General features: G+C 40.4%; 1 protein-coding gene across 1 annotated transcript in view; it reads left to right on the top strand.

The window, feature by feature from the left end:
* Positions 1-14,055, top strand: part of RPS6KC1 (ribosomal protein S6 kinase C1) — an 86,252-nt gene that overhangs the window by 24,989 nt on the left and 47,208 nt on the right. Inside the window, exon 8 of the mRNA XM_082276838.1 lies at positions 13,039-13,157. Coding sequence (XP_082132964.1) covers positions 13,039-13,157 — 119 coding nt within the window. The remainder of the gene's footprint in view (positions 1-13,038; positions 13,158-14,055) is intronic.

Here is a 14,055-nt window from a genome sequence, read left to right as displayed (position 1 = left end):
CTCCAGATCTGGACTTAGACATGAATGTACCAAACACACACAAGCAGAAGCCTTTGCTGCATCCCAGTGGGATGCACAGCAGTGGTCCAGACCTTCTGAACAGTTCTAGCAATGGAAGTTACCTACTGAGCTGACTTAATGGGGCCTGGCAAAAAATAATGGGTAGGTTACTAATGAGAGCTAGAGGTGTGGGCCAAGATATGTGCATAGCCTTCGCTTAAAATGTCTGACACTTTTTGGCCAAAGTAAATCCACCTCTTTTCAAGTCTCAGTGATGTCAGTAGGCTTGCTGCTTTGCTGCTTGTTGTGGCTTTTCAATAGCATCCTAACCTTTCCTTGCTTGTGTTGTCAAAATGTTTTTCATTCTTAGTGTTGAATATGCTGGCAGTCCTTCTGTTGGAGAGCCCAGCTATTCTTTCTTTGCTAGTACACTTTTTCACAGACCTGTGGACCATTCACCTGTGATCTTCTGAAGGATATCCTGTTTTTTCATAAACACATCTGTGTGCCAGCCATGATGCAAGGCTGCCATGTTGCTGTTTTGAACTGACAGTTCAAACTTCAAAAGCTTTCTTTATTTAACAGTTTCAAACTGTTAGGGCATGAAAACAAGTCAGTCTATTGCGCATCAGTTTTGCTGTGGTAATTATTGTGTATACTTGAGTTGTGGCGGTGGTTAAACATGTTGGCTTTGAATTCATGGTAATCCTTAGGGTAATATGTTTGCTTTAAAGTTGTGAAAGACTTTTATTGCATGTAGGTGACTTGCTCAACTCGTGCATATGAACTTGTTAAACCAGAGTGGGTTGAACTTCTTATTACTTATATTTGCCAGAATTTCCTCCAATGGTTTTTTTTCTTTTTTGCTGTTGACTAGCCACTCTTCCAGCTGTTAATCCTTTCCTCTCACCCACTTATCCCTGCTTTTCAGGCTAGGAAGAAATTCAAGGAATCTTAGAAAAGTGTGATATTCTGCCTGGTTTTCTTGATGCCAGTCAGTACAGTGGGAATCATTAATAAATTTTTAGTGATGGTACTTATGTGGTATGTGTCAGTGTTCCTGATGGATGAAGAAACATGTAACCAGCACCGGCACCTTTTTCTTTGCAGTCCCTGACATTGCATGTGTATAGCACACAAGAGGGAGTAATGGGAATGAGTTGCATTTTAAGTGACTTCTTATCCCTTGGGAACATAACTGTACACCGGGGGGTTCCTAGCAGTCAGTAATTTTTCATTTTTCTGTGTTACCCTGCGTGGCTGTGAAGGAATGTTCGTCCTCTGCTGGGCATTCACACTAGATTTGGGTAGATCCAGCTCATTTTGTGTCCCGTTCTCCTTGAAGCTGCTGCAAACTGGCAGGGAGACACTGATGCCCTCTTTATGGTGACAGGGCTGGTCCAAATGCCTTCCTAAAAATACATGCTTTCTCATGATTTATGAGTACAGTAAAAAAACCCAAAAAAACCCCAACAAAACTTTTTAATGTAGCTACTTTGTGAAGGTAGTATGTTTAGCATTGATATGTGAACATTCAAGGTATGTTGCAGTAAAAAAACCACAAACCTTCAACTTAATCACTCCAGTTATTTAAACACCCCTGGTTATGTATTTCTCACGGATAATAACATACTCCTTTTAAAGATGAGGATGGTGCAATTATTACAAAGTGCTTCTGGTCTTCTGCCACTGATTATTTTGCACCTATTTTGTCTGAAAAAGACTTTGTACCATCTGAGAGTGAAACACAGTGTTCATCGACACTTAGACACGTGTGCAGTGCCATCGTCTCGGTGCACAGCCCCCCGCCGAACGCGGCCTCTGGAATGGGCCGCCGGTGGCTTTTTCCCTGAACAGCAGTGCGGTAATACAGGCTTTGGCCACGAGGTGGCGGCAAGGAAACAGAAATTGCCGCCCCAGACTTGGAATCGGGCGGTGATAGCAGCGCGTGGAGCTGCGGGAAGGAATGCCACCCATCCTCTGTGCTTCGGACTTGAGCTTTGAGACAGTCCGCTGCCTCAGCTGGAATGCCTCTGTGAGCTGCTTAGGGGTATCTGGAGCGTGGGGCTGTGTCCGGTACCAGTCACTCCCTTAGGCTCAGCGCAAGCTCTGCTGCTCCAGGCTGCCTCGTCAAAACCGCGTGCGAGCAAGTTCAGTGCTGCGAGTTTATAGACCTGTGCTGGTTAGTTTGAAGTGGGTGGCTTCCCTAAAGGCAGTTGAGCACACTTGAGCTTGTTATATTCTGATGGCTTTACAGCTCTCCCAGCTTCTGGCACTAGTGCTGGGCGAGGCAGGTGTCATATGTTTGAGGAATGGCCATCTTGACTTTGTTTTCAGCTGTGTGCACATGCTCTCAGATGTACAGTGGTGTTAATTATTCTGGGCAAGGTGCATATGTATTTTCTTTTGCTAGTCTCTTGCAGAATTTAGTACTGAATCCTTTCATGTCCTGTTCATAGTCCTGCCAAGAGACTCAGTTTGTGTCCCTTGGGGAATGACTGCTGCCTGCGTGCTCAGAGACTGGTGTATGCCTTGGGCTCTGGGCATCTGTTTATTATACATGTTTGGCCTACTTCTGCTCCGTACATGTGTTTAACATTAAGCACTTGCTAGTGGGAAGAAGAATGAAATAGTGGACTGGCAGTACAGCCCTTGAACTGCACCTCTTGTGCCTTCCTGTTTCATTTATACCAGAGCTGCCTTGCTTGCAGTGACAGGGAGTAGCTGCCATAATTTCCTTTTTCTTCTAATTATGTACCAATTCTGCCTCTCCTCTTATCTTTTCTGGGCATTGCTGCTTGCAGGGTTTTGAAGCTTTTGGAAGACAGGTCTGTAAAGATTGTGTAGGATGGTTCAGCAGTTCTCTAGGAGCTGAAACCTTCTAGAATTCAAGCTTTTCTGCCTTTTTAAGCATACTGAGTATGCTAACTGATAGAAACTTTGGCTCACAATTATAGCTGTTCCTTTGTTTTGTTAGCATGTCAGAGCACTTTGAGGTCAGTGCATTGCTTTAGGCCTAGTGATGGAAAAAATGCATTAATCGATAGCAAGCCACCAACTTCTAGCTGGAAGTTAACTCTGTTTTATGCAAAGTAGTGCATTGCCTGACTTTGTTATAGGGCATAGTTTATGTTAGGTACAAGCAGATCACGAGACTGAAATTATGGAGGGTTTTTTGTAATAAAGAAGGGAGTCCTGTTTGTATAAACTGCTCCTCTTTTTACAACTCCAGCCATTCTTTAGTTATTTCCATTATGGATCTGGGCAGTCTGAGGTGTGTGATAAACAGAGTTAACACTGTTGCATATTGCTGGGTTTCAATAATTTCAGGCATGTGAAGAACAAGAATGCTGCACAACATGGCCAGTGTAATTCATGTAAAACAGTACAGGATCTCTTCCATGTGGTTTAGAAACCAAATGTGTTCATTGCTGGTCTGCCCATGTTGCACGTTAACATCTGAAGGGAGATGATCCATTTACTCTGTCGGAGTTTTGGGATGTTTATTTTCACATGTGTAGCAGCTGTGGCTGGGCAGAATAAATATTGATTTAGTTTAGGCAGCATGAGCCTTGTTGCATGAAGTATGTGATGCCTCTGGAGTGTCAGCAGCCACAAGCTGTTTTCCAGGTATCTCTGTTTTGTGTTAGGGATCTACAAGTTCTGAATAAGCTGCTGGTGTCTTTGAAAGCTGCCTGTGAATGTCAGTTTTGCACTGCTCCATGCTATTTTAATGTTTATCCAGTAAACAGAGCTGGAACAAAAATTACACAAATTACTGGAACCTTGCTAAAATGACTTTGACTTTTAACCCAAAAATGCATATACAATGAAATGCTAGGAATACTTTGGACAACTAGATGATATTTTTGGATATACTGAAAACAAACCAACTTGTGTCTAATTACTGGGATTATGATGGGCTATGATTTGAACTTGTGTTGGAGCCAGGGATGCAAACAGGAGCATGCTTGACAGAATGCCAAGAAGACAGTACTTTATGAAAAGGGAAAGAGCCATGGCGTTCCACCAGCGCGTTTCTGGCTTCCTTTGCTTGTTTGTTGAATGGCACTTATGAAGACAACTTCTGTTTCCACACAGTAGCTATTTTAAATTCCTTTCACTTGTTAAGTTCTCTGATTAGTGTTCCTCAGTGATGTTAACAGTTTCTGAGCTATCCAGAAGATGTCTGGTTGTGGCAATGTCCTTAAGGAAACAACAGACCTGTTTTCTGAGAAGATGAATAGGGGTGTGAGCTGATGGCTGTAGGGAAACCCTGAGAGTTGTGCTGCACTCCACAGGGAAAGGTTGGTGATGGGGTGACTGACAGAACTGTAGTTCTCCCCACCCTGATTTTAGGCTTCTGTGTTCCTATGGTGTATCATCACACAGCCTGTTTGCTGTTGTAGTTTTATACTTCCACTGAGGCTGGAACCAGTCAAGGCAAAAACTTCCTGCCCTGGTTCCTACCAAAGGAGCTACCATTTCTCTTTCCTGCTACTGGACTGCGAGAATGCTGTTGGACTGTTTGGGCCGAGCTTTATGAACAATGATACAAAGTGCTGCCTCTCTCCTAGTGCTTCATACAACCTTGAAATCACAGCTGCTGCTTCAGAAGAAAAGTTTGTGAGAGGACTCATCTGTTGATAAGTGGCTGGATTAAGAATGGATGTTGGAAATACTTTGGTTAAAAAAAAAAGTCATATCTCTCTGTGCTGCCAGTGATGCTGAAACACATGCTAGTATGGACTATGAGCTGCTCATAAGTGGAATGTGTTGTCTTCCCAGGCCCATCACAGACCATACAGAGCTTCAGAGCAGATTAGTGCTGTAGGATCCATCACTGTGCAGTAGGTGCTGGATGGACCACCCTGAGTGATGTCATTCCCTGTGTGGAAGTGCTGGGTTTAGACACCTCGTTGTGGCAAAGCAGTAAAATACAGTGTGTGCCAGTAGAGTATGGTTAATGTATGTTGTTAATGCCAGAAACTGGTTACTGTATAAATACAGACAGACTCAGCTATGTAAAGGGACACTCAAGGCAAAGTTCCATTTAAACTGCAAGACCTCTCTGCACCAGGAGGTTGATAAAGGTCTGAGGTGTACATGCTGCACAGCTTACAGCCTTGCAATACATGTGAAAGTGAACTGTAGCAATACCTGCAAACCAGTATGTAGGGTGTCATGCAGAGATGACTCTGAATGTCGTTACTTAGCATGTCGCTGTTAAAGAATTAATAAATATGTGACCAGGTGAGCCCTAGAAATCTCTTTTTTCTTCCCTCTTGGGACACAGCTAGCTGTATTGACTTGGTGTTGTTCTGACCTTTCCAAGATTTGAGTCTTTCCTTGTAGCAGTTCCTTGCCAGGTTGCTGCCTGTGCCTGGCCTCTTTGACAGACATCTCTTCCAGCCTGCACTGCCTTTTATCTCAGCTGTTGTTAGCCACAACACTTAGCTGCAAAGTGCAGGAATCTCTTTTTGACTGTAGCTGTGTGGGGTTTCTGCCTCCCATCAGAAGACCCAGTAGGGCTGCCACACTTCTTGCAGCATGCAGGGTAGACAGGGCAGACTGATCCAGGTTACAGTGCCGCTCCTGTCCGCAGGTGAGAAATTTGAAGTCTCTGGCTGCAGAATTCAATGCCTCAGGCACTGTAGGTGAATTGAGGCAAATTACTAGCTGGAATAGAAAAATTGCATAGATAGGTTTAAGGGCATGATGCTGCATGATAATCAGTGCTCTGATTCTCTCCCAAACAGTTCTTGCATATACAGCTTCTCTCTTTTCACATCCAATTTTTCTCTTTTCCTGTCCTCTTTGCCTCTTAACTCTTCCAGTATCTTAAAATAGCCTCTTTAGCTTCAGAGCTGTGTAGAAGGACTAGTATAGGTTTGATCTCTACAAGGCCTGCCGCTGGCTCTTCTGTTTTAGAGATTTTTGTGATTGCTTGGGGAAAAATACTATTTCCCATAGTAGTATATAAAAGTACATATGAATTGCATTTAATACATAAATATGAGTAGTATTAGACTGTCACGATTTATGAATCTCATAATTGGTTTTTTTTTATCTGCCTTTTTCTTTTTTTTCCCCTGCAGTACTTTACTTCAAACTGTTCTTACTTGAAGGGGTAGCTGTCTGTGTGCCTGGGTTCCCTCTGCTCTGAAGCAAGGGATGTTGGTGCATGCTAATTCTAATTTGAACTTGTCCTTTTAGTTAAGAACGAGGAGTACAGAGAACTTGGAAATTTCCTCTCTCCTGTGGTGGTGGCCTGTGTAACTCCTTTACTTGCTCTGACTGTCAGTGCTGTTCCCCTGTTCCCATGGTGCTTGTGTTGGAGGACCTCCTGCAGCTGTCACCATTTTGTTTCCTCCTCTGGGCTAGAATTCCACTTCTTGTCCTTCTGTCTTGAAACACTCACAGGGTTTATTCCCTTCTTAAGTAGTTCAACAGAAGAATGTTGAAGAATATTTGTCACATTAAGTCTTATTTTGGTGAAATACCTTACAGTTAAGACTGCAAGTTTTAGCAGATAGATGGGAAGTTAAGCTTTTCCTCCCTGAAATGCTGGGTGCTGTCCATTTTATTTTTTTCCAGGTAGTCACACATGCACATGGAAAGCTACCACCACCTTGTGGATTTAACATGAGAGTTTCTCTAGAAGCAGATGTTTGTTGGTTAGCATTTCTGGCAAGTTACGTTTCTTATCTTCAGTGTTACCGACTCCTGCTTTACTGGTCACTCAAACACATTTCACCCACACCATTCTTCTGTGTAATCTTAACTTTGGCAAATATGCCAACTTTTTTTTTTCCCCAGAGAGATGTTTACCTAGACATTTACATGACTGGTGTGTGACCAAAGGTTTTCTACAGGGTGCAGAACTGGCAACGTCATAGGAAATGTAGATCTGTAACGGTCTCAGGCAACCTGTGGTGAAGATGATGTATGTGACATATGGATATAATAGTTATCAGCACACTGGAAAGTGGGAAGAAGAATTTGTAGGTGTTCATTCACTGTCACAAATTTGTGCTTTAATATGAAAGGTTTAACTTCTAAGTGGCTTTTCTTCTTGGTTGGTAGAGTACAGTACCGTCCTAAATCTTCAGAAAAGCCAGAAAGAATGGTTCTGATAAATGTGTTGCATCTTAATAAATTTTGACTCTCTCAAAATGTTAAGAAAAAAGAGGAAAAAAGATCACTTCAAGCTGTTTTATCATAATGGGCTTAACCTTTGTCTTATTTTTTAATATTTACAGTTTTTTTCAGCTGCAGAATTTGATCAGCACCTCAAAGGAACTCACCATTAATATAATGTGTAGCATACTGGAGCTGATGAGGTAGTGGGCTTATTTCACAATTCCAAACCCCCACCTGCTGCTAAAATCTATAGCTCTTTCCTTGATGTTGCAGTATCTGTCTACCCCAGCACCTGCCACATTTCACTTAAGTAATTGTTTGAAAATTAAAGGTTACCCACCCTCCTGTGAAAGTTGGTGGAGACTCGTTCCAAAATCAGCAGCTTTTCCCCTTCCTGAAATAAATTTGGGGGTTATAAAACTGTGTCCAAAGTCATCACAAACCTGTGCTGGATTATGAGTCGCATTGTCACTTACGGTGTGCCTGAGCTTTTGTTTGGCTAATATGGACAAAGGAGTCTGCTTCACATGATGTAAGAAGTGTTTGCCCTAAGAAGAACAGAGGTCCTCTTGAACCAATTAGGCAAAAATAACAGCTGGGCTACCCACTAATAAGGAAGGTGCTGCTAAACCTCTTTTCATTGTGAGAAGAAATAAATCTTTTAAGGCTTACTCCCTTGCATTTTTATAGAGAGCAATTCTTTGAAAAATTCAGCAATCCAGCTGGGTGATATGTGCAGGAAGACTGTGAAGAAGATAAAGAAACTTTTAAAAATAAAAAATGGTATTATAGCTGTTAGATTTGGCAATTATAAATGTTTCATTGAAGATTTCAGTATTTAGAGAAAGTTTTACTGTTTAAATTGTTAAGAACATGGAGTTTGGGGCTAGCACAACAGGCAGTCTTGCACAAGTTCCTTGTACTTGTTCTGCAAGAGGACATTCCTTCCTGGAGCAAATCTCTTCTGATATCTTCTTTAAAGGAAGGCAGCCCACATATATTTTTAGTAAGTCTAAGAGAAAAGCAGGAAGAGGAGGTCACAGAGGATTGGGACAGGTAATGCTCACTTTATGGCCTTACTTTTTCTGTGAAAATATCCCCATCCTGGCTGAGCACCTACTTAGGTAGGGAGTGCACCTATGTTGCCCTGGCAGATTAACCCTTCCTGAGGAAGACCTCTTAGCACCTTAAGGGGGATGATTTGGAACTGCTCACGCACAAAGAAAGGAAGGAATATCTAGAATTGCAGGGTGGGTGCTACATATCGTGATTTACTGATTATTGAAAATTTTTTTGTATATGTTCGTGGCAAGCTATCTTTATCATCCAGAGAGGAACACATCTTCCCCGTGACTTCATCCTGGATCTGTGGAGGAGGATAGTTACAGAGCAGAGCAAGTTTGACAGCACTTCTGTGCATCTGAGATGTGTTCTCTTGGTAGTATCCCATATTATTTGGGGAAGAAGGACAGATTTTTTCCATACTCTTTACTGACCAATTTTATTTTTTGTCTAAGTTTATTGAATATGACCCCCTTTCAACAGCTTTTTGCTGTTATTATCTAAACATAAGTAATTTTCCTATATGATAGAATTACAGAAGATTTGATGTGTGAACAAGCAGTTAACTGAGCTGAATAGTTCAGCATTGAGTTAGCTGATCTCTCAAAGGTGTGTCCTCTCTTGAGGTACTGTGAAGTGTGGGAAAAGACTTTCTGAGCAGAAGACAAAAATATTGCTAGTTTTCCAGATGCCTCTGCTGTACTTTGTGGAAGTGCTGCCTCTTTGTGTTTTTCATTCAAATCAGTGCACTGTGGGCAAACAATCAGCCAAGTCACAGAAGAACTCAATGGCACAATTATTCCGATATTTGCTGTTTTCCTCTATCAAACCCTCAGAATCATTTGAACGTTGTTAGGAATATCTGTCTTTGTAAATATATTGTAACTGAGCTGTCTTTAGAGATATAAATTAAAGAACAAATTTTAAATCATTGGCTGCTGTCCTAATGTCCTGGCTTCCTGTTACTTTGGTCAGTGGGTGGCCTGGTCAGCCTTTCCAAAGCCAATTTTCATTTTAAGATTTTTTTATTTCTTAGAAATAGGCAAAGCCTTTGGAAAATGAGGGAGCAGCCTGCTTGTGCTTGTGTGTGGGGATGAAGGCTTATATGTGCAACAAAGTAGCTGTAGAGTTTTTGTATTCTGTTTGCGGGAATAGTAAACAGAGCATCTAAAATAACCACTTGCACATTGCAACAAACACATCATCATTTGCTTAAAAAGAGTTATAATTACAGTTGACGAAGCATGGACACCATAAAAAATGCATTAGTTTGGCTTGACACATTAATTACCTGTTTTTGCAGATGTTTTTATATATTGTTGTGTGAACAGTTTACAAAATAATTACAGGAAAGTCATATGGAAAATAAACTAAGTGGGTGGTTTCTTGCCTTAATATTTTCATTCATGTGAATCTGTGTGAGGCACAGCTGCTCTGTAGCAAATGCAGAGGGAGAGAGAGAGATGGGGAATCTTGAGGGGTTTTTATTCTAAGGTTTCTATGATCAGCCTTGCTGCACTTTTATATCTTGCTTTAGCAGTGTACTTTTAAAAAGTGTAAAATGACATTGGTGATTTAATCCCAGTGATCAGGAGGGGGGAGAAGCTTTGATCCTGATCAGATGAAACATAAATCTTCTAGTATCTAGGAAAATAAATGAAAAATCAATATTATTTTAAGCAGGATGATCTTTTATGAGCAGTTGTAAAGATTCATCAAAGGCTTTGACACAGTTTAAACATTTCCTGTTTGCTGCCATTTAAAGAAAAATGCCTTTCAAGTTTAAATTGTAATTAGAGAGGTACCTCTTTAGATTATTGTGGGCTAACCACAGAATGGAAATAAGAGCTCAATATGCTCACACAATATTTAAATCAAAAGTTCTTAACTAGGAATAAATGATTATTCCTAATTTATTATAAAATAAAATTGATGCTTTTGAAAATACACATTTTTGCATAACTAAAACCAATATTTCATGGCAAAATGTAACATTGCATAAAAAAATGCATGAAGTCTGAATCACAGCTTTGACATCTGTCAGATATAAGGATTTGTTCTAGTACTGTGTTTTAGTGATTTATTTGGCTTTAAGTGAACAGTTCTATGACCTCGAATTTGGCATAAATGCTTAAGATTATTTTTAGCTTAATGGGGTCTTTATTGTTACTGTCTGTGTTTGAGGCTTTTTAAGTAGCATTTATTTGTTTATTAAATTTATATCCTGTATTTATTTGCAGATTTTTGTGAGATATTGGCTGTTTAAATGGGAATTTGTATTGCAGTGTAGTTTTTTTACATTTTCTTGGTTAAACTAATGCAAAAAAATAAAAAGCCAAAATCCTATTTCCATAAACCTAATTCTCAATCATCCACCTGTTAAAGTATTCGGAGACTGAACTGTTAATGATCTTATCCACAAATACGATGCAAGAACTTGTTGAATGAATGTTGTTTTGTGGGTCCACACCCTTTTTTATGGCTGAAGATTTTAATGAGGGAACAGTTTGCAAAGGTTATTTAACAAATTACTTGGGAAGGAAAAGTAGGAGGAAAACTGAAATTAATGTCTTGTGAAAGTAGGGAGAACAAAGACAGCTCTAAGGGGACATCCTAGCTGTTTTGTGTTAATTACTGTAAAATTACTGAAGCATTGGAAAAAAGCAATAAACATCCAAACTAAATACACATAACTAACAATTAAGCAGTAAGCTTGACTTTTATGATGGCCTTAGACACTACCCTAGCAGTTTTCTACCAGCCTGCTTGGAGGAAATGCTGGCTGAAGAGTTCATTGTTGCTGTGCAGGTGTCTTGTATTCTCTGAGTGGCTCCTGCTTGGTGTGTCTGAGAGAACTTGGGTGCTCACCAGTGCCTCAGCATGAGGAGGAGGTGTTGTGGTGGTGTAACACTAGGTGCACAGATGAAAGCAAGAGAGTTACTCCTGCTTTAGCAAATTGCAACACACACTTATAAAAAAAATTACTGTGTATCTGCTCTCTTTTGATAATGCCAACTTCAAATTCAAAGAGTTGAGTGATGTTATTTTTTTTAAATCCTAGATGGGAGTAAGACTGGCAGTCCCATCAAGGGAACTGCTTACCAAGATTCCCCTAGGTCTTTAGAATGAGAGAAGCTACTGAGATACTGATATATAGCCGTGATATTGTATGCTGAAAGTGCACTGAATTTCTGACTGTCCCAAACCAAGTGTAGACAAAGGTTTTTCCAGAGCAGTCTGCATCCATATCCAAGGAGGTGACAGTGACTTTTCCCTCCTGCTTTGAGGTGGATAGTAAAATTTACAAGAGATCACTTACCACAGAACTTGGAGTAGACCCAAAGTCTCTTCTGCTCACTCTTGTTGGAGTCTGGGTGTGATGGTTCTGTGTGTTCAGGTAGTCTCTAGTTGTGATATGAAAGGGAGTCTCTATTTTATGACAATCCACCTTGACCCCTGCCTTTAATTCTGCCCTTGAAAATCTCACAATGTCTTACACAGTGACACAATTGCCCCCTGAAAACCTCCTGCAGTAATTTCTGAATGCAAGCATTCACACAGTAAGTTCTCTGTCAGAAATTCCATAATAAGCTTGCTCTTTTTTATGAGACTCATTCTTGATAACCCACAATAATCCTGGTTTTTTTCTTATCAGTTACAAAGTTTCTGGTTAAACTCCTTCAAGGTTACACTCGGGTTCCTTTCATGGCCCGTTGATCAGTATCTTATGAGTTCCAGTCTTCGTTATTGTCTGTTATCTGCCGTTGGTTGGGGTTTGTGTATTTGTGTGTTTAATTTATTGCCCCTCCTGTTCCTTGCCTTGTCTTTCATGTGGGATAGCTGTTGGGCAGATATCCTTGCAGTTCCTTGCCCTGTTTGAGCATTGGTTTGAGAGGTGCTGGCTTGCACCTGGCAGTGCAGAGCCCATCACAGTCAAGGCTTTGTTTCTGCAAGTCTTGGATGGCCTCAGTTAGGGCTGGGAGAGTCTGTCAGGGCCATATAAAGTCTCTGCTGTCCTTCAGTCTTCTTCTGGGACAGTTGTCTCTTTTTTTCAGCATAGTAATCTCATTTCTCTGCTGTAACAATTGTATCTCACAGTCCCTTATCTGTGCTTGGTGGTTGGCTGGTTGGGTGTTGCCATCACAAATTGAGTCTGTTACAGCAATATTGCTCAGGATGGGAATGCCTAAACATAAACTGAAAGCTTTAGAGTGAATCCAGAGTTAGTGTGGTGTCATGGGGTTCTCACCAAGAGTCTGGGTAGATTAGAAATAATACAGTGTCATCTAAAAGTGAAGTAGTTGGTGCAAGTGCTTATTCCTTTCTCCCTGTGTTACCCCAAGCCAGGAGGCAGGGAATGTCTAGCACTGGAAAGCTGTAAACAGGAGTTCTTAGTGTCTCCTCATTTGCTTTCTTGCTTTTAATAGCATTTCTAGACTTCATGTATAATTAGGAGAGTCCATACTGGAAACCCGAGGAAGAAAATAAGTTTGTTGTTTTGTTGTAAACATCTTACTCTGTCTTTCCTAATTTATTTTGCTTTTTGGAATACAGTATTTGGATCAGTGGTTTCTTTCAGTTCTTACTTATGTTACCATAGGAACAAATACCAAATCACAGAAATATTAGGAAAGGCTTTTTATTTACCTTAGTCTATAGCAAGGCTTAATTTGCTATGGGATCACAGTATTGGATTTTTAGAAGATGCATATCTTTAGGTTTGCTTATGACTAACCCAAAGGAAATCAAAAAGGTAGACTCAAAGTAGTCATGCTTTGATTATCTAGTACCTCTCTCTTTATAGAAAACATAACTTCTTTTTTCTCCATTGAGGTGAATCAAGTCCAACTCGTCGAGAAGCAGTGAAAAGGAAGACTGCAGAATACCTTATGCGTGCTGAAAAAATTTCCAGTGTCTACCACAAAACCTCAGAAGATGCATCTATTTCTATGGTAGGCTTTAATTTATTCCTTTCTGAGCCAGAATTTGGTATAATTAAGTAGCAAAGCATATTCAAGCTTAAGGTTCAAAAACTATCTAGAATTTTTCTTTTGGGAGGCCTCAGGAATATTTTGATGTTGTGTTTCTGTTAAGCTGCCGTTCATTCTGATTCTTCATGATGTTACGAGGAGTGCTTGGTTTAATACAGGACAGCTTTTCACATGCTTTCCTACTGCTCTTGGTTGATGATGTAGACATTTTTCATCATGCTGGAGAATCTAAAGGTAAAGCAGAAAACCTCACTGGAATGTAATGTTTCATATGACTTTTCTATGAGAATGCTGGTTGGTCCTGTAGGGAGTGAGAAACCTGTTGGTTTCTGTAGCCAGCACATCGTGATGTATCAGAAGTGAGTCAAGCACAGGGTAGAGGGGATCAGAATAGTTTTCCACAGAACAAGTACTTAATAGAGCAAAGGTTCTTCCTGATCCTTTCAAATGTCTCTCTTGGATATGCTTGTGGGACCAGCTCCTTGATTTTTGAGAAGTTTCTGTGCTAATTCCCACTTTCTTGAGCAGAATACCCTTATCTGTACTTGTACAAAATACAAACAAAGCTTGTTCTAAGATACCCTCAATAAATGTCTACCTTGCCCTTCCTTAAACAGTTCCTTTGGGATTTATCTGTTTTTACTTTAGGCTTTTACTGCAGTCATGCTAAACTGTGTTATTGTTGATGACTGCCCTATTGCAGTAAGTATAAAAGCTATGAACTTCCTGACTCTCTAATGTCAAGGGATAACAAAAGGGATAGAAGATTATTGCTTCTTACTTTGCACAGATCTAAAAATGCTTTAAGGAGACAACTGCTGCAAAAATTGGAACCCTTCTAAAAGGTGTCTATCTAATA

This window comes from Coloeus monedula (genome assembly GCF_965178545.1).
Source record: "Coloeus monedula genome assembly, chromosome: 2".
In the NCBI taxonomy this organism is placed as follows: domain Eukaryota; kingdom Metazoa; phylum Chordata; class Aves; order Passeriformes; family Corvidae; genus Coloeus; species Coloeus monedula.
The sequence above is the reverse complement of the archived record's forward strand: the minus strand, read 5'-3'. Positions and strand labels throughout refer to the sequence as shown.